This window comes from Priapulus caudatus, unplaced genomic scaffold, assembly GCF_000485595.1.
Source record: "Priapulus caudatus unplaced genomic scaffold, Priapulus_caudatus-5.0.1 Scaffold281, whole genome shotgun sequence".
Classification (NCBI taxonomy): Eukaryota; Metazoa; Priapulida; class Priapulimorpha; order Priapulimorphida; family Priapulidae; genus Priapulus; species Priapulus caudatus.
The window spans coordinates 244,949-264,948 of NW_014577342.1; the positions used below are offsets into that span (position 1 = coordinate 244,949).

Genomic DNA, 20,000 nt, shown 5'->3' on the forward strand with positions numbered 1-20,000 from the left:
ACACACACACACACACACACACACACACACACACACACACACACACACACACACACACACGCACACACACCCACGCACACGCCCACATACACACGAGCGCGCGCCCATATATATATAAATATATATACAGGAACAGCATTAGTTCCTGTTAACACTTTAATATTTTACCACTTTCATGTCCTCGTTTGAGCCTGGCCGCCTCAACCTAATCGCTACACCATATAAAAGCGCTATTATACGGTAGTAGGTACGGATTGTACGGTATTATACGGTATATGCGGTAGTCGTATTATATGAGATTAGTCTCGTAATTTCCGCCCGCATAGCAGTTCCGCATTTACGACCATGGTTCATTTTCACAGCCATCGTCATCGTCTGTAATCGCCACTCTCCTAATTCTAAGTTCGTAGATCAATGACGTCACCTGACCTGTTCATTGAGATCGTTGAGGGGCAAAAGTCATTCCAAAAGTCTCCCGCCGTATATCGTCCACATACCTTTATTAAATTGGCGCATATTTTTTCAAGCACTGCTAAAGACAGCCTATTTCGACGCTCGACAACAACCAAATAGTGCATTGAAGTGATGAAGGGTTTAAAAAATGTTTAGCCGGTACATTTGGTAGTTTATTTGATAAATTTTACTAGTAAATAAACGTTGCAGCCAATATGTGCGGTGCGCTAGCATGGTGAATAACGAACGCTATATAGCTATGGCAATACTAGATAAGCGGCTAAAGAAAGACAATCACTTATTCCACTAAAATTTTTAAGTAATTACAGCGGTGGACTCTCCTTATTGCTTCGTGCACGTGCGCATACAGTAGCATTTCTAATTTTGTCGAAGAGAATCCAATCGCCGAACGTTGTTGACATATTTTGTTGTAAACAGGTTGGCGTCTGAGAGCCTCGCGCTTGTTATATGTAAACATCGGCCATGAGTCCTTGACCGCTGGTCAGTTCCGTATCGCGACATACGAGAGCCCTCGGCTAGTAACATGCGTCACAGAATACCAAACGAGCAAACCTCTCGCTTATCTCTTCCTCAGTAATCGATTGTCTTTCACCTTTTTGTTTTGTTCAACGTCGCGACATACAAGCATTAGCATAGTAACAGTGGAACTCTTGTCTTTGTTGTGACAACGTAAGATCCGCCCGTATCCCATCGTGTCAAACGGACAGCAACTATCCATAAACAGTCTTGATCACTGATTGGATACTGGACTTGGGCACTGCTTATAGTGACGATATTTGATTTCGCAACCTATGGCTATTATTGTATATTACCAAGAGCGTATTAACAAGGCGTCTTAATAATACGTCTTAAGAAGGCGTCTTAAGAATACATTCTTGATACGCTCTTGATATTATACATGTTTTACACCGGTTACAATATCATAATTATTGTTATCAGAACGGTACAAAGGATCGTCAACGCGTTAACGTTCCTTTGTGTGATTCGCATTTGTACAGAAATATTATGTAAAGTTTATTCATAAGTACCAAACTTTGACGTTGGAATTTCGCAAATTAAAATTATGGGCACCTTGGGGGATCAAAGATGGCGGCCTGGGAGGCGAAACGCCAAAGCTCAAATACAGGAATAAATGTGAGAATGTAATAAAATCTGTGAAACTATGGCGACGTTGACAAATATAGTCAGTACATGAGAGAATCTAGACCTAGCGATTGTAATAGAATTTCTGGAGAGCATTCAAAAAAAGGGGAAAAAATCACATGGTTGCCACATGTCTTCACAGAAATATACTTCACACGGACGACCCCTCAATTTCAGTTGCCTAATGCGATAATTTTAGAAATTATTACCGAAATGTGCGTAAAAGTAAATTGCTTGATGGGTTTAAATAGAGATATAAACGAATACTTGCTGCATTAAATTCTTGTGTGCTGAGTAATGACAACGCTCACTTCGACCCAAATCAGCCACACCGTATGCTCAGGTACGGTCAACGCGACTTTTATTTCGGAAATGATTTTTGCAATTTAAGACTTTTTCGTCTTTAATGGCTTAGCGGAAACTGTATGCAGTTTACGGCGCGCCGGTAACAACGGAAATTAGATATGACAGTAAAAAGTGTCACACATTAACAACGGCTAAAGCGCGAGAAAATCAGCTTGAACATTATTGTAACCCATACATAATATGTCTCCCTTATAAATCCCATACTGTACATGGCCGCGGCTATTTCATCTAAGCCACAGATTGTATACTTGCGCAATCATCTAGATATTTTCATATTTCAAAAGACATTATAAGATCAAACATCAAGTACGTTAGTGGTTATATTAATTGCGCGCGTGGCGAATCTAACCTCGCGAGATCACGCGAAACGATAGCGAATCTGTCGTTACTCTCGTTTACCGGCGGTTCACATTCTAATTCAAAGTCCGACCTTTTCAGTCTTGGTCAGCAATTGATAGCATCGCTATGCTATACTTTACTTTCCGCTTTACAGTTAATGCGAACGTTGTCCGCTAGGGATTCTAGAGTGTCTCGGTTGCCGTTAGTAATAATCGTCAGCCTTTCAAGTCGCCCATGTATTAGATCGAGTGCAATGAAATAGGTGACGCAGGGACATGTTTAGAGAAAATTACAACTAGCGAACCGCTGTCCCAGGAGAGCGCGCTCTTTGTTATCATGTTTTCTTAGTGCCAAGCGACATGAGAATCAATTTAGGACAAATGAGTAGACCGCATATTGTAATCAGTAACCAGAAAATGCGGATCTTACGCATTCGAGAATAGTGCTCGCGGGGCTAACCTAACCAAAGAAGATTCAGAATATGCTGACTGCACTACATGTGTGTGCTGTTAATCGACAACACATGATAGAATTATGGGATCGCGCGCAAGTGTGCAAGCGAGTATGTGAACGTGAAACCAAAGAGCAGCGCTAAAAATATATAGATACACGATACTACGAGCAATAATACTATGATAATTCAAATATATGATCGAAATATATTATGAAACTAGATATACCAAGTAACTAGATATACTAAATAACTAGAAATACTAGAATACTAAAATACTAGAATACTAAAATACTGGATATACTAGAATACTAAAATACTAGAAATACTAGATAACTAAATATAACTAAAGAATCTATTGAAATGGCGTAAAAAACACACATGCACTTGCGCAAGTTTGGTATACGGAGCAGGCCTGCGCAGATTCAATCATAGTATATGTTCCGGTCAGCCATCATGTGTGTTCCAGCAACATTATGGCGACCATTGTACGCGGAGTAGTCAGGATATGCTACCTTCCGATGAAACGCAGTAACATCGACGTCCGACGTCCTCGGCAAATCAATGCCTGCATGCGCCGTGCCGTGTGCGCAGCGCGGCGGTCGTTATTGCCTGCACGGTGTTCGCACATACGAGCGAGTATTTTCCAGAAGAAATCTCGGGTTAATCCGTTAGATTAGTTTACTCAAACAATGCAGCCGGCAACATCCAAATCACCGGAATGTTATTACGATCGGAGCTGCGCGGTTCAATTTAAGGCATAATAGCAGAGTCGCTAGATTAGTATGCTATAGGCGTACCAATATCGTATTTCTGCGAGAGAGAAAGAGAGGAGAGAGAGGAGGAAGAAAGTGCGGGGGAGAGAGCATGAAGGAGTAAGGGAGTATTTTTTGAGATAGAGGCAGACAGAGAGAGAGAGAGAGAGGGCGAGGAGCGAGAGCGAGCAAGAAAGAAAGAAAAAAGAGAGACAGAGAGAAAGCGAATGAAAAGTGGGAGATGAATGAAATAGAGATAGACCTAATTGGGATGAATAATAGTTTACATTTTTCTACACATTAGAACAACGCGTAACTTACTAGCCAAGCACATTACTCTACTAGACGAATTACTTTTAAAGACTGGAGACAATACTTCAGATCGGGTATATGCACTAGCTATTGCCAATCGGTTTTCAACAACTTATCATCAATCAGAGAAATTGCTCGCTTCAAGACACAACATGACATAATTCGGCATTTCTAACCCGTATACGGGTTAACTAACGAAAGAAAAGCCAAAATTCTGCGACGATTTCACTTGTGAATACTACTGTGAGGGTACACACACGCAGTAGCGAACCCGCGTAATACATGGGCGCCACGATGACATGCTCAACGGAAATAACAGATCCGATTGCGTTCTATTACTGATATAAGATTTTTTTGCGCGTTGATTGGTCGTCTCGGACGTATGTGCTCTTAATTTTATTGGCATTTTTTAGTTTCGCACTCTCTGCGGCAAAACTCGACCGTTTACTACCAATTATAGATGTCTTTTTGCTAAGGCCCCTGTTAGATGCGAAAGCCACGTGGGACTACCGTGGAAAATGAAATCCATATTATATTAGACCTCGATATACGCAGAGAAGCATAGTGGATGTTACTGTGAAGACGAGTACACTACCGTGAGTGCGTTCATTCATTCATTCATTCATTCATTCATTCATTCATTTATTCATTTATTCATTCATTCATTTATTCATTCATTTATTCATTCATTCATTCGTTTGATCCTCAGCTTAAATCGAGCTTATTTAAATATGTTTATAATGTACATTGTAACAGTGTGTTTGCATTATGTTACACGTATGCCGTGCATCGTAATTGACAATTAAATATTCATGACTTGATACCAAATGTAAATAAGAATATTGTGTGTGCATGTTAATACCACTCTAATGAGTGTCAGGAACGCTATGGGTAACTAGTATACGGACTGGGGAAAAAACATACGAAGAACGCGAGCTACACAAAGCTAACAAAGTTATATGAAACTGCGCTACATGAAGTCGTTGGGTTTGCTAGTTAAAAATTTATAAATGCTTCTGAAATCATATTGCTTGCTATGTATCAGGAGTTAATAAACACAAATAAAGTTTGTCTTTATTAACTCCTGCTATGTATGTATGTATGTATGTATGTATGTATGTATGTATGTATGTATGTATGTATGTATGTATGTATGTATGTATGTATGTATGTATGTATGTATGTAGTAGCAGCAAATGCATCGCATGCATGCATTGCCAATGTCAGTATGTAGTATTATACTACGCTATCTACTACTACGCTATCTAACCTATCTACCGTAGCTACCTCTCTATCTATCTATCATCGCAATAGTCCATCAATCAATTCTATCTATCTATTCTACAGCTAGCTACTACTAGCCATCCATCCAGCCAATCTATGCCATCCATCCATACCAATCCACCACTCATCCATTCCATCCATCCCATCCATCCATCCATCCATCCATACCATCCATCCATGTCTAACCAAGGCCCCACCGCTCCTCTCTGTCTATCTTCTCTCTCTTCGCTTCCCTATATATAAGTATATATATAAATACCATATTATATGATATAATATATTGATATATATAGAATATATATATATATATATAATAGAGAGAGAGAGAGAGAGAGAGAGAGAGAGAATATAGAATATAGTAAAAGAGAGAGAGAGAGCGAGAGACGGAAAGCTAAAAAGAGAGCAAAAGAGCCGCGCGAGACGAGGGACAAGAGGGGGTTAGAGAGAGGGGGTTAGAGAGAGGGAATAGAGATAAACAGAGAGGGGGGACATAAATGGATAGATAGATGGGTTTTACATATTATATATAATGCGATATAATGTCACGGTGGAAACTGGTCGACCGTAAGCGAGACGTGCACTGGAAAGCCAGCAGCTTCCTTAGTCTGCATTTCTAGCTATCCACGCTGCATCTCCCACGCGCGGCAAATGCGATTTCGTCGAACTTCAAACGTAATAACGCAGCTCGCGCGAACACGCTGCGATGCAGGTTGCTGCGACAGTGGCGCTATGGCTTCTTGCATCCATGTCCGTACATGGCGAACCGATTTCGTTCGACGAGCATTCGACAATGCTTGAATAGCGAGCGACACAGGAGCGAATGAACTGCACTGTCAACCAAGGCGAAGATGTTTGTTATTACAGGCAGTCCGGAATACTCGCTGTACCATTAGCGCTCAGATTTGTTGCACATTATGAACAGCTGATAAAACATAGTGGCTAGTGTCGCCATCTGGGCTGAGAAGAAAGATTTTTCCAGCCGCCCGGTGGGTGCGATGGTACTATAGGTAGTCATGATGCATCCTATAGTGTATGGAGGTAGGGTGTGTGTGCGCGCGTGTTCATGTGTGTGTGTCTGTGTGTGTGTGTGTGTGTGTGTGTGTGTGTGTGTGTTTGTGCGTGTGTGCGTGTGTGCGTGTGTGCGCTCGTGTGTGTGTGTGTGCGCGTGTGTGCGTGTGTGTGCGCGTGTGCGTGTGTATATGGGTGCGTGTGTGTATGTGCGTGTGTGCGTGTGTGTGTGCGCGCGTGCGTGTGTGCGTGTGGGAAGGGGAGGGGGCGTGTAATGGATTATATATTGTCTAACCTTTGTCCGTTTACATCCTAGCCGCACAATCTTCCGCAAACGTCGGAATCGGATGAAATCAACAGATGTTGCGCTACCGGCTATAGTTCATAATTCTACAGACTCCATGAAGCATGGGATTAATAAGCACACGCTCCCAGAGTGGTATGATTGAATTCTCGTGAACACATCAGCGCACCTTTATCTAAAATTCTCTCAGGTCTGCTACGGCGCCCACGTATAGGCCTACTATTACGCTTTGCAATTTTCGCATTACCTCGACCACGCGCAAGGCCAATGATGTACTTGGATACTGCTTCAAATGAACTTTGCCTAAGACATGCTTGTAGACGAGGCACTACTCTATGCGGTGCGTGACAAACCAACCAAGTCAGCAATTACACTGGGTTGTTGATATTGGGTGACAGTTTCTTGCTGCTTGTTTATGTTTGAGAGACAACCCGCGCACGCCGCCTGTACATCGGGTGTTTCGTGCGATACTGACAGAAGGAAACGCGGGCAGAAGGTTATTTTGAATACATACTAAATGAATACGCGCATGTTTTATTTTCCCTAATCTGTGAGGAATCACGTATCACGTATCAGCCATATACGTCGATGCACAGTATTTATATTCAGAAATACTATATGTTTACAGTAAGCAGAGATATACTTTGCAATAAGCGGCGCTCTCCTTTCAGCGACCGTTTGATCTATAATATATGACGACCGAGCTCTGCGCCTCAGTTATTATGTTTGAAGACAATATCAGTTCGACGTGAAGTGGAATGCTATATAACTACAATGTATTGATCAATGCCATGTGGTCGGAACAGTTCAAATACTAAACACGTCCTTCAACCGTTAATGCACGCTGTACGCGCGAATCTAACAATGAAGTCAAATCGTATCCGAGTGCCGTATAAGAGTATCGCGAACAACCCCTCCCCCCCGCTCCCCCACATCAAAGAATCCAACTAATGAGCGCCCCCTAGCGGGCATCACGCGCATCGCACCGGTTTAGATGAAACTCATGAAATGTATCGCCCATCAGCGATAGATCTCTAGGATATATTCTCGTATCTTATGTTAATAATATATGAATACTTTGCATAGGATACGCATTCGGTATACATAAATTATTACCATCATAATCGCAAATGTGGATAGGATTTCCATACTTAATACGTGGAAATCTGTCCGAAAGAGGGCGTGGGTTATTGTCTTTTTAGTGAACCTTTATGATTCAATGTTAAGTGTTTAATCTTCAACGCATTTAAGAAACTTTGGGGTGTCAACGCAGTCTGAGTTGCCTCTATTATTAATTCGTATTATATTTAAGGATAACAACGCGTAATGCAGCCATAACACGCAGGGGACGTATAAAGACGGCCGCCTTGTCAAAGAGTCTATTCATGTAGCATACATAATTATGACTGACAAATTTGACTTCAATGAATAATTTACATGTGAATATCTATTTCTCAACTATACGGAATTCATGTACGCGGTGCATTTACATAAGAATTTGAGCTCAATGCGCTTGTTAAATGTTCACCTAGCCTCGTATACAGTATGAAATACTTCGGATGTAGCAAGTAGTAACACAGGCCATAGTTTAGTGCAGGCGGCCTACGCGGCAATACTATAAGCAAACGAACCCTGAATAGAACTACGGGACACGTCGACAGAGCATTTTATTTTGCCAGCGGATAGTCGTGAAAATTTAGCTGTCATTATATCGGCTACTCGGCGATTTTGATCTATCGCCGTAAGACGTCCAAAGCCACGCGAATTACGCAAGATCTCGTCTTTCGATGCGAGTAATCGCAGATGAATTGTCAGCGAGAAAAGAAATTCTTCATTAAGCGATCGCTATCATCCACGGCCGCGCGGAGCGTACAGTATTTGGCCGTATTTCGTATCTGTCGATAATATCGGATTTGCACTATCACACTATTGCAGAGGGTAATGGTTGTCGCTGCAAAAAAAATACGGAGTTCTACGTCGAAGAGCTGTTTCCTACCCTGAAACATCAACGCCGCCCCCGCGCGTGCTCGCGTCACAGGAATGATGCACAAAATGTCGTAGTTCGCACCTGCACACGCGAAGAAAGCAGAAATTCTTGCCCGTGGCAGTCTAGCATCCGCTACCATAAACCAGCGTTGCCTTCGTCTGCATCAATGACGACATAGCAAAACACGTAGACTAAACTGCTAAAGCGCGTGTAGTAAACACCGTCAGGGTATATAGCTCACGCGACTCTCTCCACACTACATACAGACATGTGCGTGCCTGCGCGCCCACGTGCGTAAGCGTGCGCATGTGTGCACGTGCGCGCTTGCGTCCGTGAGTGCGTGCAGGCGCACGTGTGTGCATGTGGCTACACGCGTGTGTACGAGTGTGCGTGCGTGCGCCTATGTGCGGGAACGTGCATACGTGCAGTCAAGCATGCGTGCGTGCGTGCAGTCACGCATGCGTGCGTGCGTGCGTATTTGCATGCGTTCATGCATGAGCCTGCGTGCGGGAACACGCGTACGTGCAGTCACGCATGCGTAATTTGCATGCGTTCATGCATGAGCCTGCGTGCGGGAACACGCGTACGTGCAGTCACGCATGCGTGCGTGCGCGCGTATTTGCATGCGTTCATGCACAGGCACTTGAAGCGTTTCAATAAAATATAATGCTAATTAAATACGAAATTTATTTACTACCAAATTCTTAATGTTTCTATACTCTCTTTCACCTATTATTGCCAACAGTTTCCTGTAAATTCCGTCCAAATCCTACGTCCAACCATACGCTGCCGGCGCCATTGCTTTCGCGGCGCGACTGTTGCACGCTTACTAATATATATAGTAGTGTATTATATATACTATATATGTGTAAGTACTATATATATTAGTGTAAGCGTGCAACAGTCGCGCCGCGAAAGCAATGGTGCCGGCAGCGTATGGTTGGACGTAGGATTTGGACGGAATTTACAGGAAACTGTCGGCAATAATATGTGAAAGAGAGTATAGAAACATTAAGAATTTGGTAGTAAATAGATTTCGTGTTTAGTTAGCATTATACTTTATTGAAACGCTTCAAGTGCCTGTGCGTTCATGCATGAGCCTGCGTGCGGGAACACGCGTACGAGCGTTCGTGTGCACATGTGAGCGTGTGTGCGTGCGTGTGTCTGAGCGCGCGTGCAGGCGCAAGGGCGCGCGCGCGGTTGAGTGCGTGCGTGCGTGCGTGCGTGCGTGCGTGCGTGCGTGCGTGCGTGCGTGCGTTCGTGCACGGACATGCGTGCGCGCGTACGCGCGTGACGCGTTACTAGGCAAATTTCGCAATCAGTCGATGAAGCTGACGGCGCGCGCGCGCCCGCGAAGACTCCCACGTCGCCTGCCGCTCTCATTTGGCTAATGCCGTCTACGATCGGCGCCTTTTCTCCTCTAGTTGTGCTATTTAGCGAGACGATGTGACACTACCAGATTATATTGTTCGTAAGTAATCTAAAAATTATTCGGCTTCATTACGTTGCGTTATTGAGACCATGCGCAGGCCGCCGCCGGCGTGGACGCGGCTTTCGTAGGCACTCATCCGGAAAGGATGGCACTAATGACGAAGCTGATCCTCGCGTACATGTCAGCGACAATGAACAGCTTCATATTTCCACATGATTCGTTGCACCGTCCCTCGCTGCCATGCCCGGACACACGTACACACGCACACACGCACACACGCAAACACGCGCGCATGCAGGCATTTCAGCGCGTGCACGCACGTCTGTCGCTTCTATGCGGAAAACGCCACCGTCGCGTGCGAGCGTTATGAGCTGTTATTCTAAATTAACCTTTAGCGGTATCGTCGAGCCGGCTTGCAGCACTCAGGCGCTTCTAATTGTAACGGCGACCTTCGAAATGATACTCGTGAAATGCGTTCGGGTGAGGGCTAGTGAATGTACGGACTGACAAAGAATCTGACAATAGTTGAAAACAACGAGATGGAAGAGTGACATGCAGCGTCGATCGGAGACGAGTGCTTGGAAGCAACGACGACACGCATTTAATGCGACTATCCATCCCACGGGAAAATGACTAACTTTCGCATCCGTTGTGAATGTGAGGTTCAGATAGTCATTCTCTCCATGGATGAATAATTCGTTTTATTACTTGGCCATCACGGCATTAATGTCCACGCAAAAAACAGCAGTAAACCCGCAAATGTTACCCTAGGTGGCTGTGTGTCATTCGATCCTAGACCTTACTGCGTATACTAAATAACACATTGAACTATATTTTCTCAGAGACATGGTCTCATGCAGTGTTGTCTAACCAAGAGTTATTTTGTTCTTTCTTCCCATTTTGCAGGTTTCCTCGGCTCGTTTCATTGAAATCTCTTCACGGTGACTTCCACTGATCTCTCGGTAAGTCAACGCGGTTTCACGGAAAAGATTCGCATGTTTACACGCACACAGGCGTTTTCGTTTGGCGAAAAATTACTTTGTCTTCACTAAGAGAGAGTTTCAGCGAGGCGCGAGTGATGACTAAATATTTAACGCGTGCTATAGCGGTACGAACATTCTGATTCTTTCGAGCATGTTTACGCTTTGCACGACTCGGGTGCTCGTTTATTATTTAAAAAGAACAGGTTTAATGTTTGATGAGCTCATGGTCTTGTAACAGAATGACGTACAAATTGCGCTAAAGATTAATGTCACCTCTTGCGCGCTACCGCATTTGTCAACGTGTGGGTTTAATTATCTAGAAATATCTGAGATGTACATGTAAAAACCATAGAAATATATAGAGACACTAGTCTCTCTCTCTATATATATAGTCTCACTATATATTTCTATTGGTAAAAACGCTGTTTTTCGCTATTGCAATTAGTTTGTCTTCCGTATCCAGAGACACATTCATCATATCAGAAGTAGATAATAGGGATTCCCTAATATCTACTTCTGATCATATCAACATTTACTATCCTGCTGCTAAAAGGAGGTTTCGGGATGGCAATAGCGTGTGCATTTTCATTTCCTGTATATCGCATGACATTAAATTATAGCGCATCATGCGCTGCAATGTGTAACAAAGAGAACGCGTGTACCATATAGTGATCATATATATACGCACCTGTAAAGGGTACGCACAATGAAACCGATGGCACAATGCCTAGATATTATATTATATATATATATATATTGTATGCGTGTGTGGGTATGTGTGTGCGTGCGCGCGCGCGCGCGTGCGTGCGTGCGTGCGTGCGTGTGTGCGTGTGTGCGTGTGTGCGTGTGTGTGTGTGTGTGCGTGTGTGTCTGACAGCTCGGTAGAAGGGTGTATGAGGTTCGGTTCTATCCCGTCATGCCTTGCGAGTAGCTACGCTGCACGCAGCGATGTGTGTTGCCTGGCTAGTTGTTTATATGTCATCGTGCAAGATGAAGGTGATCACCTGCCTTTGTTTATATGTCATCGTCCATGATGAAGGTGATCACCTGCCTTTGTTTATATGTCATCGTCCATGATGAAGGTGATCACCTGCCTTTGTTTATATGTCATCGTGCATGATGAAGGTGATCGCCTGCATTTACCGTACCAACAACGCAACGTATCGAATGCCGTTCACTCTATAGCGGGCGGGTTTCGCAGCCCACATACTATAATTGTAACTACTATTTATGGTATAGTATACATTCGAACCAAGGAACGAAGAAAAGGCGAGCCGTGAGTCGGCGCTTCATTAGGAGTATGAGAGGTGCGTGACACACCGCGGCTGCCTAGGCTTTCCAGACATGTCGCCGCTAACGAATAGCGACCAAAGAGAAGCGAGAACAGACGCTTTCTTTTCTGCATTTCATGAGGAATAGAAAACACGTATAGAAATAGTATATAATATATATTATTTCTATACGTGTTTCCTATTCCTCATGAACCCAAATGCAGAAAAAAGCGCCTGTTCTATATATACCTACTATAATATAGATTTTTTAGTATGGAACCCGCATTTCTACAATATGCACACACAAGACACGCACCAAACTTTTCGACATAATAGTGACCTCTTCATATATAGCAATAATATCATATATCAAGTATCAATGACTTTCCTCTTCATATATCCAAACAAAAAACACAAGTAGTATGAGTCATACGCTCTTGCGTAACAAGTTGACAATTCATACGCGCAAAATATCCATATTGGTCACAAGAACTACCGGAGGTGACAATACACATGACGTCTTCTATGCGCAAACGAGCTGCGATCATTCTTTATCTTAGAGCAGCTATTATTTCCGTTGAGGCGAAACTTTTATTTCTAATGCGCACGTTAGGTGACCGACACTACACATAATCTAACTCTTGCCGTTTATACAGCAAAATCGTGAGAATACTTTACGTGACACGTTTAGTGTTTGCCCTGTGTCAACGCTGCCTGATTTTATGCATATTTACTATGAAGCTGGCTAAGCGTGAAATAACAATCCACATACCACAAACACATAATATCATCACATCGCTATCGTGGACTAGTGGTTATGCTAGCTAGCATGGACTTGCCGCTCGAGATATTATGACTTCGCGCCAGTCTTGTGTGAGCTCCCAGCTCTCGCCACTCGTAAGCGACTTCATTATATATATATATATATATATATATATATATATATATATATATATATCAAGAGCTCATAATAGAGAGAGAAAGCGAAGCAGCGAAAATTAGAAAAACCGTCATTGAACGCCTATTTCTTCTAGGCAAACCGTTGTTTGGTTAAGAAATACCAAGTGTAATTGGGACGCAGTTGGTTTTAAGCCTAGGACACACTAGCGATTCTATGCGCTGCCCGGCAGCGTATATTTTCGCTCACGATTTTAGAACGCCGTACGAGTTGCGCGTACAGCTGGACACACACTGCGATTTTGTACGCTGGCCGTGTTAGCATGTACAGTAACAGGTGAAAATAAATAAAGTCAGAACAATGTGTGTTAGGCGGGAGGTTGTACATATTCAACTCGAATTAAAATCAAATTTGCTGAAATTCTACAAATAGCCCATCTATAAATAATATATAAGTAATTAAGGGCTGTTGTCATACTTATAGGCACAACACTGCCATACGAAATCGTCAACTAAATAATGAACATAATTCGATTTATTGAACTGTTTATAGGTGAAATTACCAGTCATCTCCAGTAGTTGTGCAATAGCATTTAATGCTGTTTCCTTTGCAACTCGATTCCGATATTCTGCAGACTGTATGTCATACAGACATGGATTCTCTAACCATAAAGTGGCCAAATCATCCTCCTCCTGCGTAGTCCACACTTCTACCATGTAGGCCTACGCTGCCATTTTCTACATCATGTGACTGCTTTACTAAAATTGATTGGCTGCTGACAGAAATCGCGCGCGAACATGTGGACACAATGGCGTATTTGTACGCACGCGATGAAAAACCGGGCGGAAATATTCAACATGTTGAATACGAGCGATGCGCCGGGCGTATGGGATCGCGAGCGAAATACGCTGCCGTGAGACCGGACACACCGCGCGGACCCGGCACCGTATTTATCTATCGCAAGCGGCCAGCGTAGAAAATCGCACAGTGTGTCCCAAAATTACCACACAGTGTGTAGCTTAAATTACCGCTTGACATTTCGACCGTGTTTCTTCCCCGTACTTCCAAATCAACCGAAACGACTACTTTATGACCGACAGAAGACCGCCAGACTTTGTTATGAAAATGTCCACGTTCAATTGACTACGTGACGAATTTTCTATGGTGTATATTTGTAAACATTTGGTTACCATTTTTTTCCATTAAAAGTAAGTACTTAAGCCCGGCGCACACGTGAGTAATTTTACTCAAGTAAAATGACGCATGAGTCAAAATACTCACGCGTAATATTTTCAGCGTTCGCTGCACACGTGAGTAAAATTACTCAAGGAATAAGTGGTAATGCAGATCACGTGACTTAACGCAGCCAATACTGGGCGCACAATGATTTAAACGCATGCGCTGTGAGTACCAGTGTCGAGTAAATTTACTCAACGCGCGCACACGTTGAGTAAAATGACGCATGAATCAAAAATTATCAAACACGGTTTATATCGAGTAAAATGACGCATGCGTCAAATTACTCAACGAAAATCCGCCGCACACGTGAGTAAAATGACGCATGCGTCAAATTACTCAACGAAAATCCGCCGCACACGTGAGTAAAATGACTCATGCGTCGGGCTTTACGGGACTAAATGTATCGTCAAATTCTAACCTGAGAAGATTGTTTCTCAACTAGTTAAAAATCCAAAAAACCTGGACAATTTGATATTATGATCCTGACTATTCTGGCTATGTATGAGTCACGAGGGTATGTTTACATCGAACAATATAGTAAAATAGGAAGGATAATGCAACAATTTAACCATAAAAGGTGATAATATAGTGATAATCACAAACAGATTTAGTTACATTTTGTGAAAAAGTGGGATTTTTTTTTACCTATACTATTTACGGTGACGTAATCACGTTCAGTGGGAACTGACCGACAATCTAGGGCACACTGAGCATCTTGGTTAAATAGCGGGAAACGTCGCGGGCTCGAGTACAAAGAACCGTGCGGGAATACCCGACGTGCCGAGGAGATTGGTTCCCGAGACGGAACTTCGCTACAGAGTTACGAATCATTGAGTAATTCAGGCGAAAGCGTATTAGTACAGTGGATAAGCACATAAAAATGGTCACACTGTAGACTATATTAGAAGATATTCATGAATTCAAGATGTACATACATGCAAAGTTTCACAGTTCTGTACAAGGCTGTACAATTCGTGTGCTTATCCGCTGAATGATATCTTGATTATTCCCGAAGTCGGTTTCCCGCGTTAAAAACATTACTGCGAGCGCTATATAAAATGAAACGACGCCTCTAAAGTAAAGACACCACGCCGCGTTATATTTGTTAGCTGATACAATAGACGCCGCCTTATCGTTTCTATCTCCGCGCACATCGACCGAGAGAGCGAAATCTTTCACTAGCTCTTGATGACCACTTCGTGCGTTTATCTTGTGCACGCTTAGTCGTGGAAAGCCAACTGATTTTTGTATGTATAGCGTCCTACTGTTTTCCCCACCATACGCGCAAATCCCCGGCTTTAAAACCGTGGCTGCGTACGTGCGACTCTCGCGCCACCTGTAGACGAGTGTACGTATTAACTATAGATGAGCCCCAGCGTCATAGAAAATCTGCGTCGTTTGTCATCGCAGCGCGCTCCTTGTTTCTGTGTTCGTAGAAAAGCTACGAGCCTCAGCTTTCGTATGTAATCACGCCAGAGAATATGGCGATGGCTCCCCGCGGTTAGGTGAAAATTGGCTGCGATCTTCACATGGGTAAATGCTTTATTCTAATGTCGGCAATCATTTGCGCGGCAAATTGATGGAAGAGCGCCCGGAATATAAGAATAAAATAACGTTGAGTCCGTTTAAGCAAAGGTTGGCTTGTCGTACGATGTCGACGGGAAATGCTTACTTAGAATTAATGCAGACCTATTAGCCGGATTATGTGTTCAACTCGCACGACATCCATTATCATTTGTTATAGCAATACAGCTTACAGCCGCCTTCCAGTAGCGGCACGATACCGTTGTTTACAACAGCCTTCCACACTAAAAGCCAATCAATAACGCAAAAACCACCTGATAGCAGTGCGCAACCCAAACTCCTATTAATAGTCTGCACCAAAAACCTCTTTCTAATCACAATATACCAGTTACAATTGAAAGTTCAATTCACAAAGTCAACACATTACACCAGGAACGTCGTCGAGCTATATATAAGTTTTTTTTACATGCTACTGATAATTTTGGCTAAAACGCATAACATGATTATCGTAGTGTTAAGATCCGCGATCTCTATTATAAAAAAATTGCGTTTGCGGTTTCACATTATCGATGTGCAAGATCGAAACCAATATCATTCGATAAAAATACATTACTGTCTTCTATAAGGGTCTACGCGTGATCGAAGTTTCATGCGTTCAGCATACGTCGACATCTAATACAAGAAGATGGTCGAGCCATCGCGTGTTTATTGATGAAATTCATGAAGCTCATGAAATTCATATAACATTATAATGTGAACATTTTACGGGTATAGTGGTGCGGGAGATAAAGCCTGCAGCGATGAACTCAGTATAAGCAGAACTCGAAAGCGGCCAATGTCTTATATTGCGCTCGTACCGAAAAGGGTATATAGTACGTCTGCATATTTATGTCTGATGTGTATCCCGCGTGCACTAGAGGCCATTAATGTTCTGTCTCTCATAGACATCAGACGTCCAATGCAAACGTACCGTCTTATTGATATAGCGCTCTATCACTAGTTTACGATGCTCTCTGAGCACGGTTGCTGATACATTACTTCAAGAGCAGATAAAGAAGCCTTCTTTATCTGCTCTTGATTACTTACATTCCTTGTCAACGATGCAGAGGTTCGTTGACACACGGCAGTCATAAAGCTAACTAATTCGAAGATTAATAGCAATTTGTTTTCGTATACACATGGCATCGGTACTCCCTTCCCCTCTCTCGCACCCCTCGCTCTTCCTCTCGGTCTGTCGCCCTCTCTATATATATAACTCGCGCACGCTCTCTCTCTCTCTCTCTCTCTCTTTCGCTGGCTAGCTTGCTACCTTTTTATTTCTATCCATTTTACTGTTGCTAACACACCCACTCCCACACACATCGGCAGAGCGGGGCTTTGCATTCTGTTTCATCTCATCACAAAATTCTCACGTTCTTGCATCGCTTACAACATTACGCCAATTCTATCATAAAAGCGGGTGCAGTTATTCTCTATTTTGCCTCGTATTTGAGAGTACGAAGACGTATAAAAGTCTCGTCCAACCATTTTGTACAGCTGCCGTTTAGCTCAGGTGTGCATTCACATTACTAAGGTTTAGAGATTAGCACAAGTCTAATGGCTGAACTTTTGTTTCTAAAATCCGCGGTGCGTGTAAAGTTAATGTGAACCATTTCGTGCAGCTGACTATGTACTGGTTTTCTCCGCCATCGGCGCACGGATATGATATGGCCTAATGATGAAATAAAGGATGCCACATCTTACGTCTTACAAAATCCTCTTATACTCCATGTGTGTGTAACATATCCGAGCTGTCCACTAGACACCATACAAGCGTTTTGCGACAACATGTTTTGCGGCAACAGCGTAAATGCGAGAGCGTGCGTATAGTCGCATGCTTGACGAGAATGCGCCGGGCGTTTCACACGCGTGCGTCTCTAATCCGGTTAAAGGTGCCTTTTGTAAGCAGGCTTGCATTGGCTCAGATGAAAATCGGTTTTCTAATGCACAGTTTATAAATTTTCAGTGTCTGGTGTTGGGAGCCGACTTGCACATGTAGCCGTTCGACCATTCAGATCTGCACCTGTATACGCCGAACTATAGTTAACATTAATTATTAGTCGGTGCTTGCTCACTCTCTACCTAGTCTCTTCTCTTTCACTCTCGCTCAGTCGCTCTCTCTCTCTCGCTCTCTCTCTCTCTCTCTCTCTCTCTCTCTCTCTCTCTCTCTCTCTCTCTCTCTTTCTCTCTCTCTCATTCTCTAATATACTGAATAAATTTTGCCTAGCTGACATCATACGTTGCTCCTTCAGAGCTACTGGTGACGTCACAACAGTCGCCACTTGTGTTTAATTGGCAATGTCCAGCTCACCGTTATTAACTACGGAAAGATCTTGATAGCTCAAGCTCTTGTTCGTTGAGCGATAGATCTTTGACGTGTTTACGCGGTGGGAGCGGAAGGGCTATAATTACTTAATTACTATAATTACTATAATTGCTAGTACCATGGATCACTCGCCTGTAATAAACTTTAGTCGGAAGGATCGTGTTTTGTCTCGCACAGCTTGCCGACAGTCGTGTGACCTATATTAGTATCAGTCCCTTTGTTCGCATAGCGTTTCTCACTCTCTCTACGTGAATTGATCTCAACCTGAAATTGTGGGTGAAGAGTGTCCATTAGCCAAGGCCTGGGTATAGCAATAGACATTGTGTACGGTTAAACGGTGCGATGATAATCTGACGGGTAACATGGCTCTTGGGCTCTAGCCATGCTCACAAAGCTAACGATATATATATATATATATATATATATATATATATATATATATATATATTATATATATATATGTGTGTGTGTGTGTGTGTGTGTGTGTGTGTGTATATGTATAAATAAATAAATATATATATATATATAGAGAGAGAGAGAGAGCAGCCTTTAAACGCCACGCACATCTATGTCTTGTTACGTCGCAGTTTAATGTCGCTTATTCTGCTACACTTTTAGTGATCCAAGTGTGTGGATCGCAAGTTTTGTGTATCTGTTGAATTTACTATCTGCTAGTTTTTTTTTCCCATGGACCGTTTCACGCTCGCACATTTGTACTAATAGCAACCTATACACAATTTTTAACAGTAACCCACATTCAATCGCCAAAGCACCGTATGAGCTAACGCTTGTAAAAATAGGAGAAAATGCATAGGACTAGACTATATTACATCGCGCTGCTTATGAGATTCTGACAAGAATACATCCAGGAAGAGCATCAGTATCGCGCTCCCATTTCATCTGGTGCATGATAGGAGATGCTGTGTTTGCTACTACAGAAAGCCGACACGCTGCATCTATATTTAATTGACAGCACGTGTTTCCTCTTTCGAGCTGGCTGCGACTTAGTATATAACACACGATTTTGTTACTGCGTATTTAATCACTAGATGTGTAGGATGAGTAGCTCCGTATAGCAACGATTTCTAAACCCAAATTGGGTCGCACTTTCATAAACTCGAAATGATCGTAAAGCATAGACTACTGATCCTTACATTACAAGGCCTGCAACAGCAATGCACTCTGTATAATAGCTTGCGCGGCGCGGAGTAACAGCTCTACGAGCCGACTTGTCGTATTTCATACTTCAGAATGCATGCGCAATTACATGGAATATATATGTGCGAGAGATTTCAGACACTATAGATAAATTCGATCCGCCATTAAACTCAATACTTGCGCTTCTCAGTCTGTATCTTCACCCCCCCCCCATCCTGTTTACTGCGAGTTTGTACGAGTTTAATTCTTTTTGATGTGCTCACTGCTTACGCTGACGCTTAATCGGAATTATATTTCTGGGTTAGCTCTAATTATCTCAGCTGCGTTTTATAGTGTCGACGGGGCGTTTGATAAATTTCGTAATGGCTCTCCGTTTTTAATTTGAATAGTATCGAATAAATGTTTGAGAGATAGGATACTTGATGGTTGTGCGGTAAGAAATATAGCTAGCGTTTATGCATACGCGTTGCGAACGCGGGGCGGCGCGTAAACCGCGGCAGATAGGGCACCGTGCGGAATACGCCTGCCGCACAATATCAGTAATGAACGTCGTCATTAGCAAATAAAGAATCACGCGAATTTTGCAAGAAAGCCCGGAAATCTCCGTTTCTCCCGTCTGAAGCTGATTGTAATTGCATGCAGTCGGACATTCAATGACAAGCGGCACAGCCATCCACGGCCATTCAAGCGCTAGATCATCTATTGCA

At 43.0% G+C, this 20,000-nt stretch overlaps 2 protein-coding genes across 2 annotated transcripts in view; one reads left to right on the forward strand and one right to left on the reverse strand.

The window, feature by feature from the left end:
• LOC106808491 (uncharacterized transmembrane protein DDB_G0289901-like) overlaps nt 1-13,723 on the reverse strand; it is a 65,126-nt gene extending 51,403 nt beyond the window's left edge. The window contains exon 1 of the mRNA XM_014811231.1: nt 13,570-13,723. Within this exon, the coding sequence (XP_014666717.1) occupies nt 13,570-13,723 (154 nt within the window). The remainder of the gene's footprint in view (nt 1-13,569) is intronic.
• LOC106808492 (sex peptide receptor-like) overlaps nt 1-20,000 on the forward strand; it is a 101,576-nt gene that overhangs the window by 30,944 nt on the left and 50,632 nt on the right. Inside the window, exon 2 of the mRNA XM_014811232.1 lies at nt 10,762-10,817. The gene's annotated coding sequence lies outside the window, so the exon portion shown is untranslated. The remainder of the gene's footprint in view (nt 1-10,761; nt 10,818-20,000) is intronic.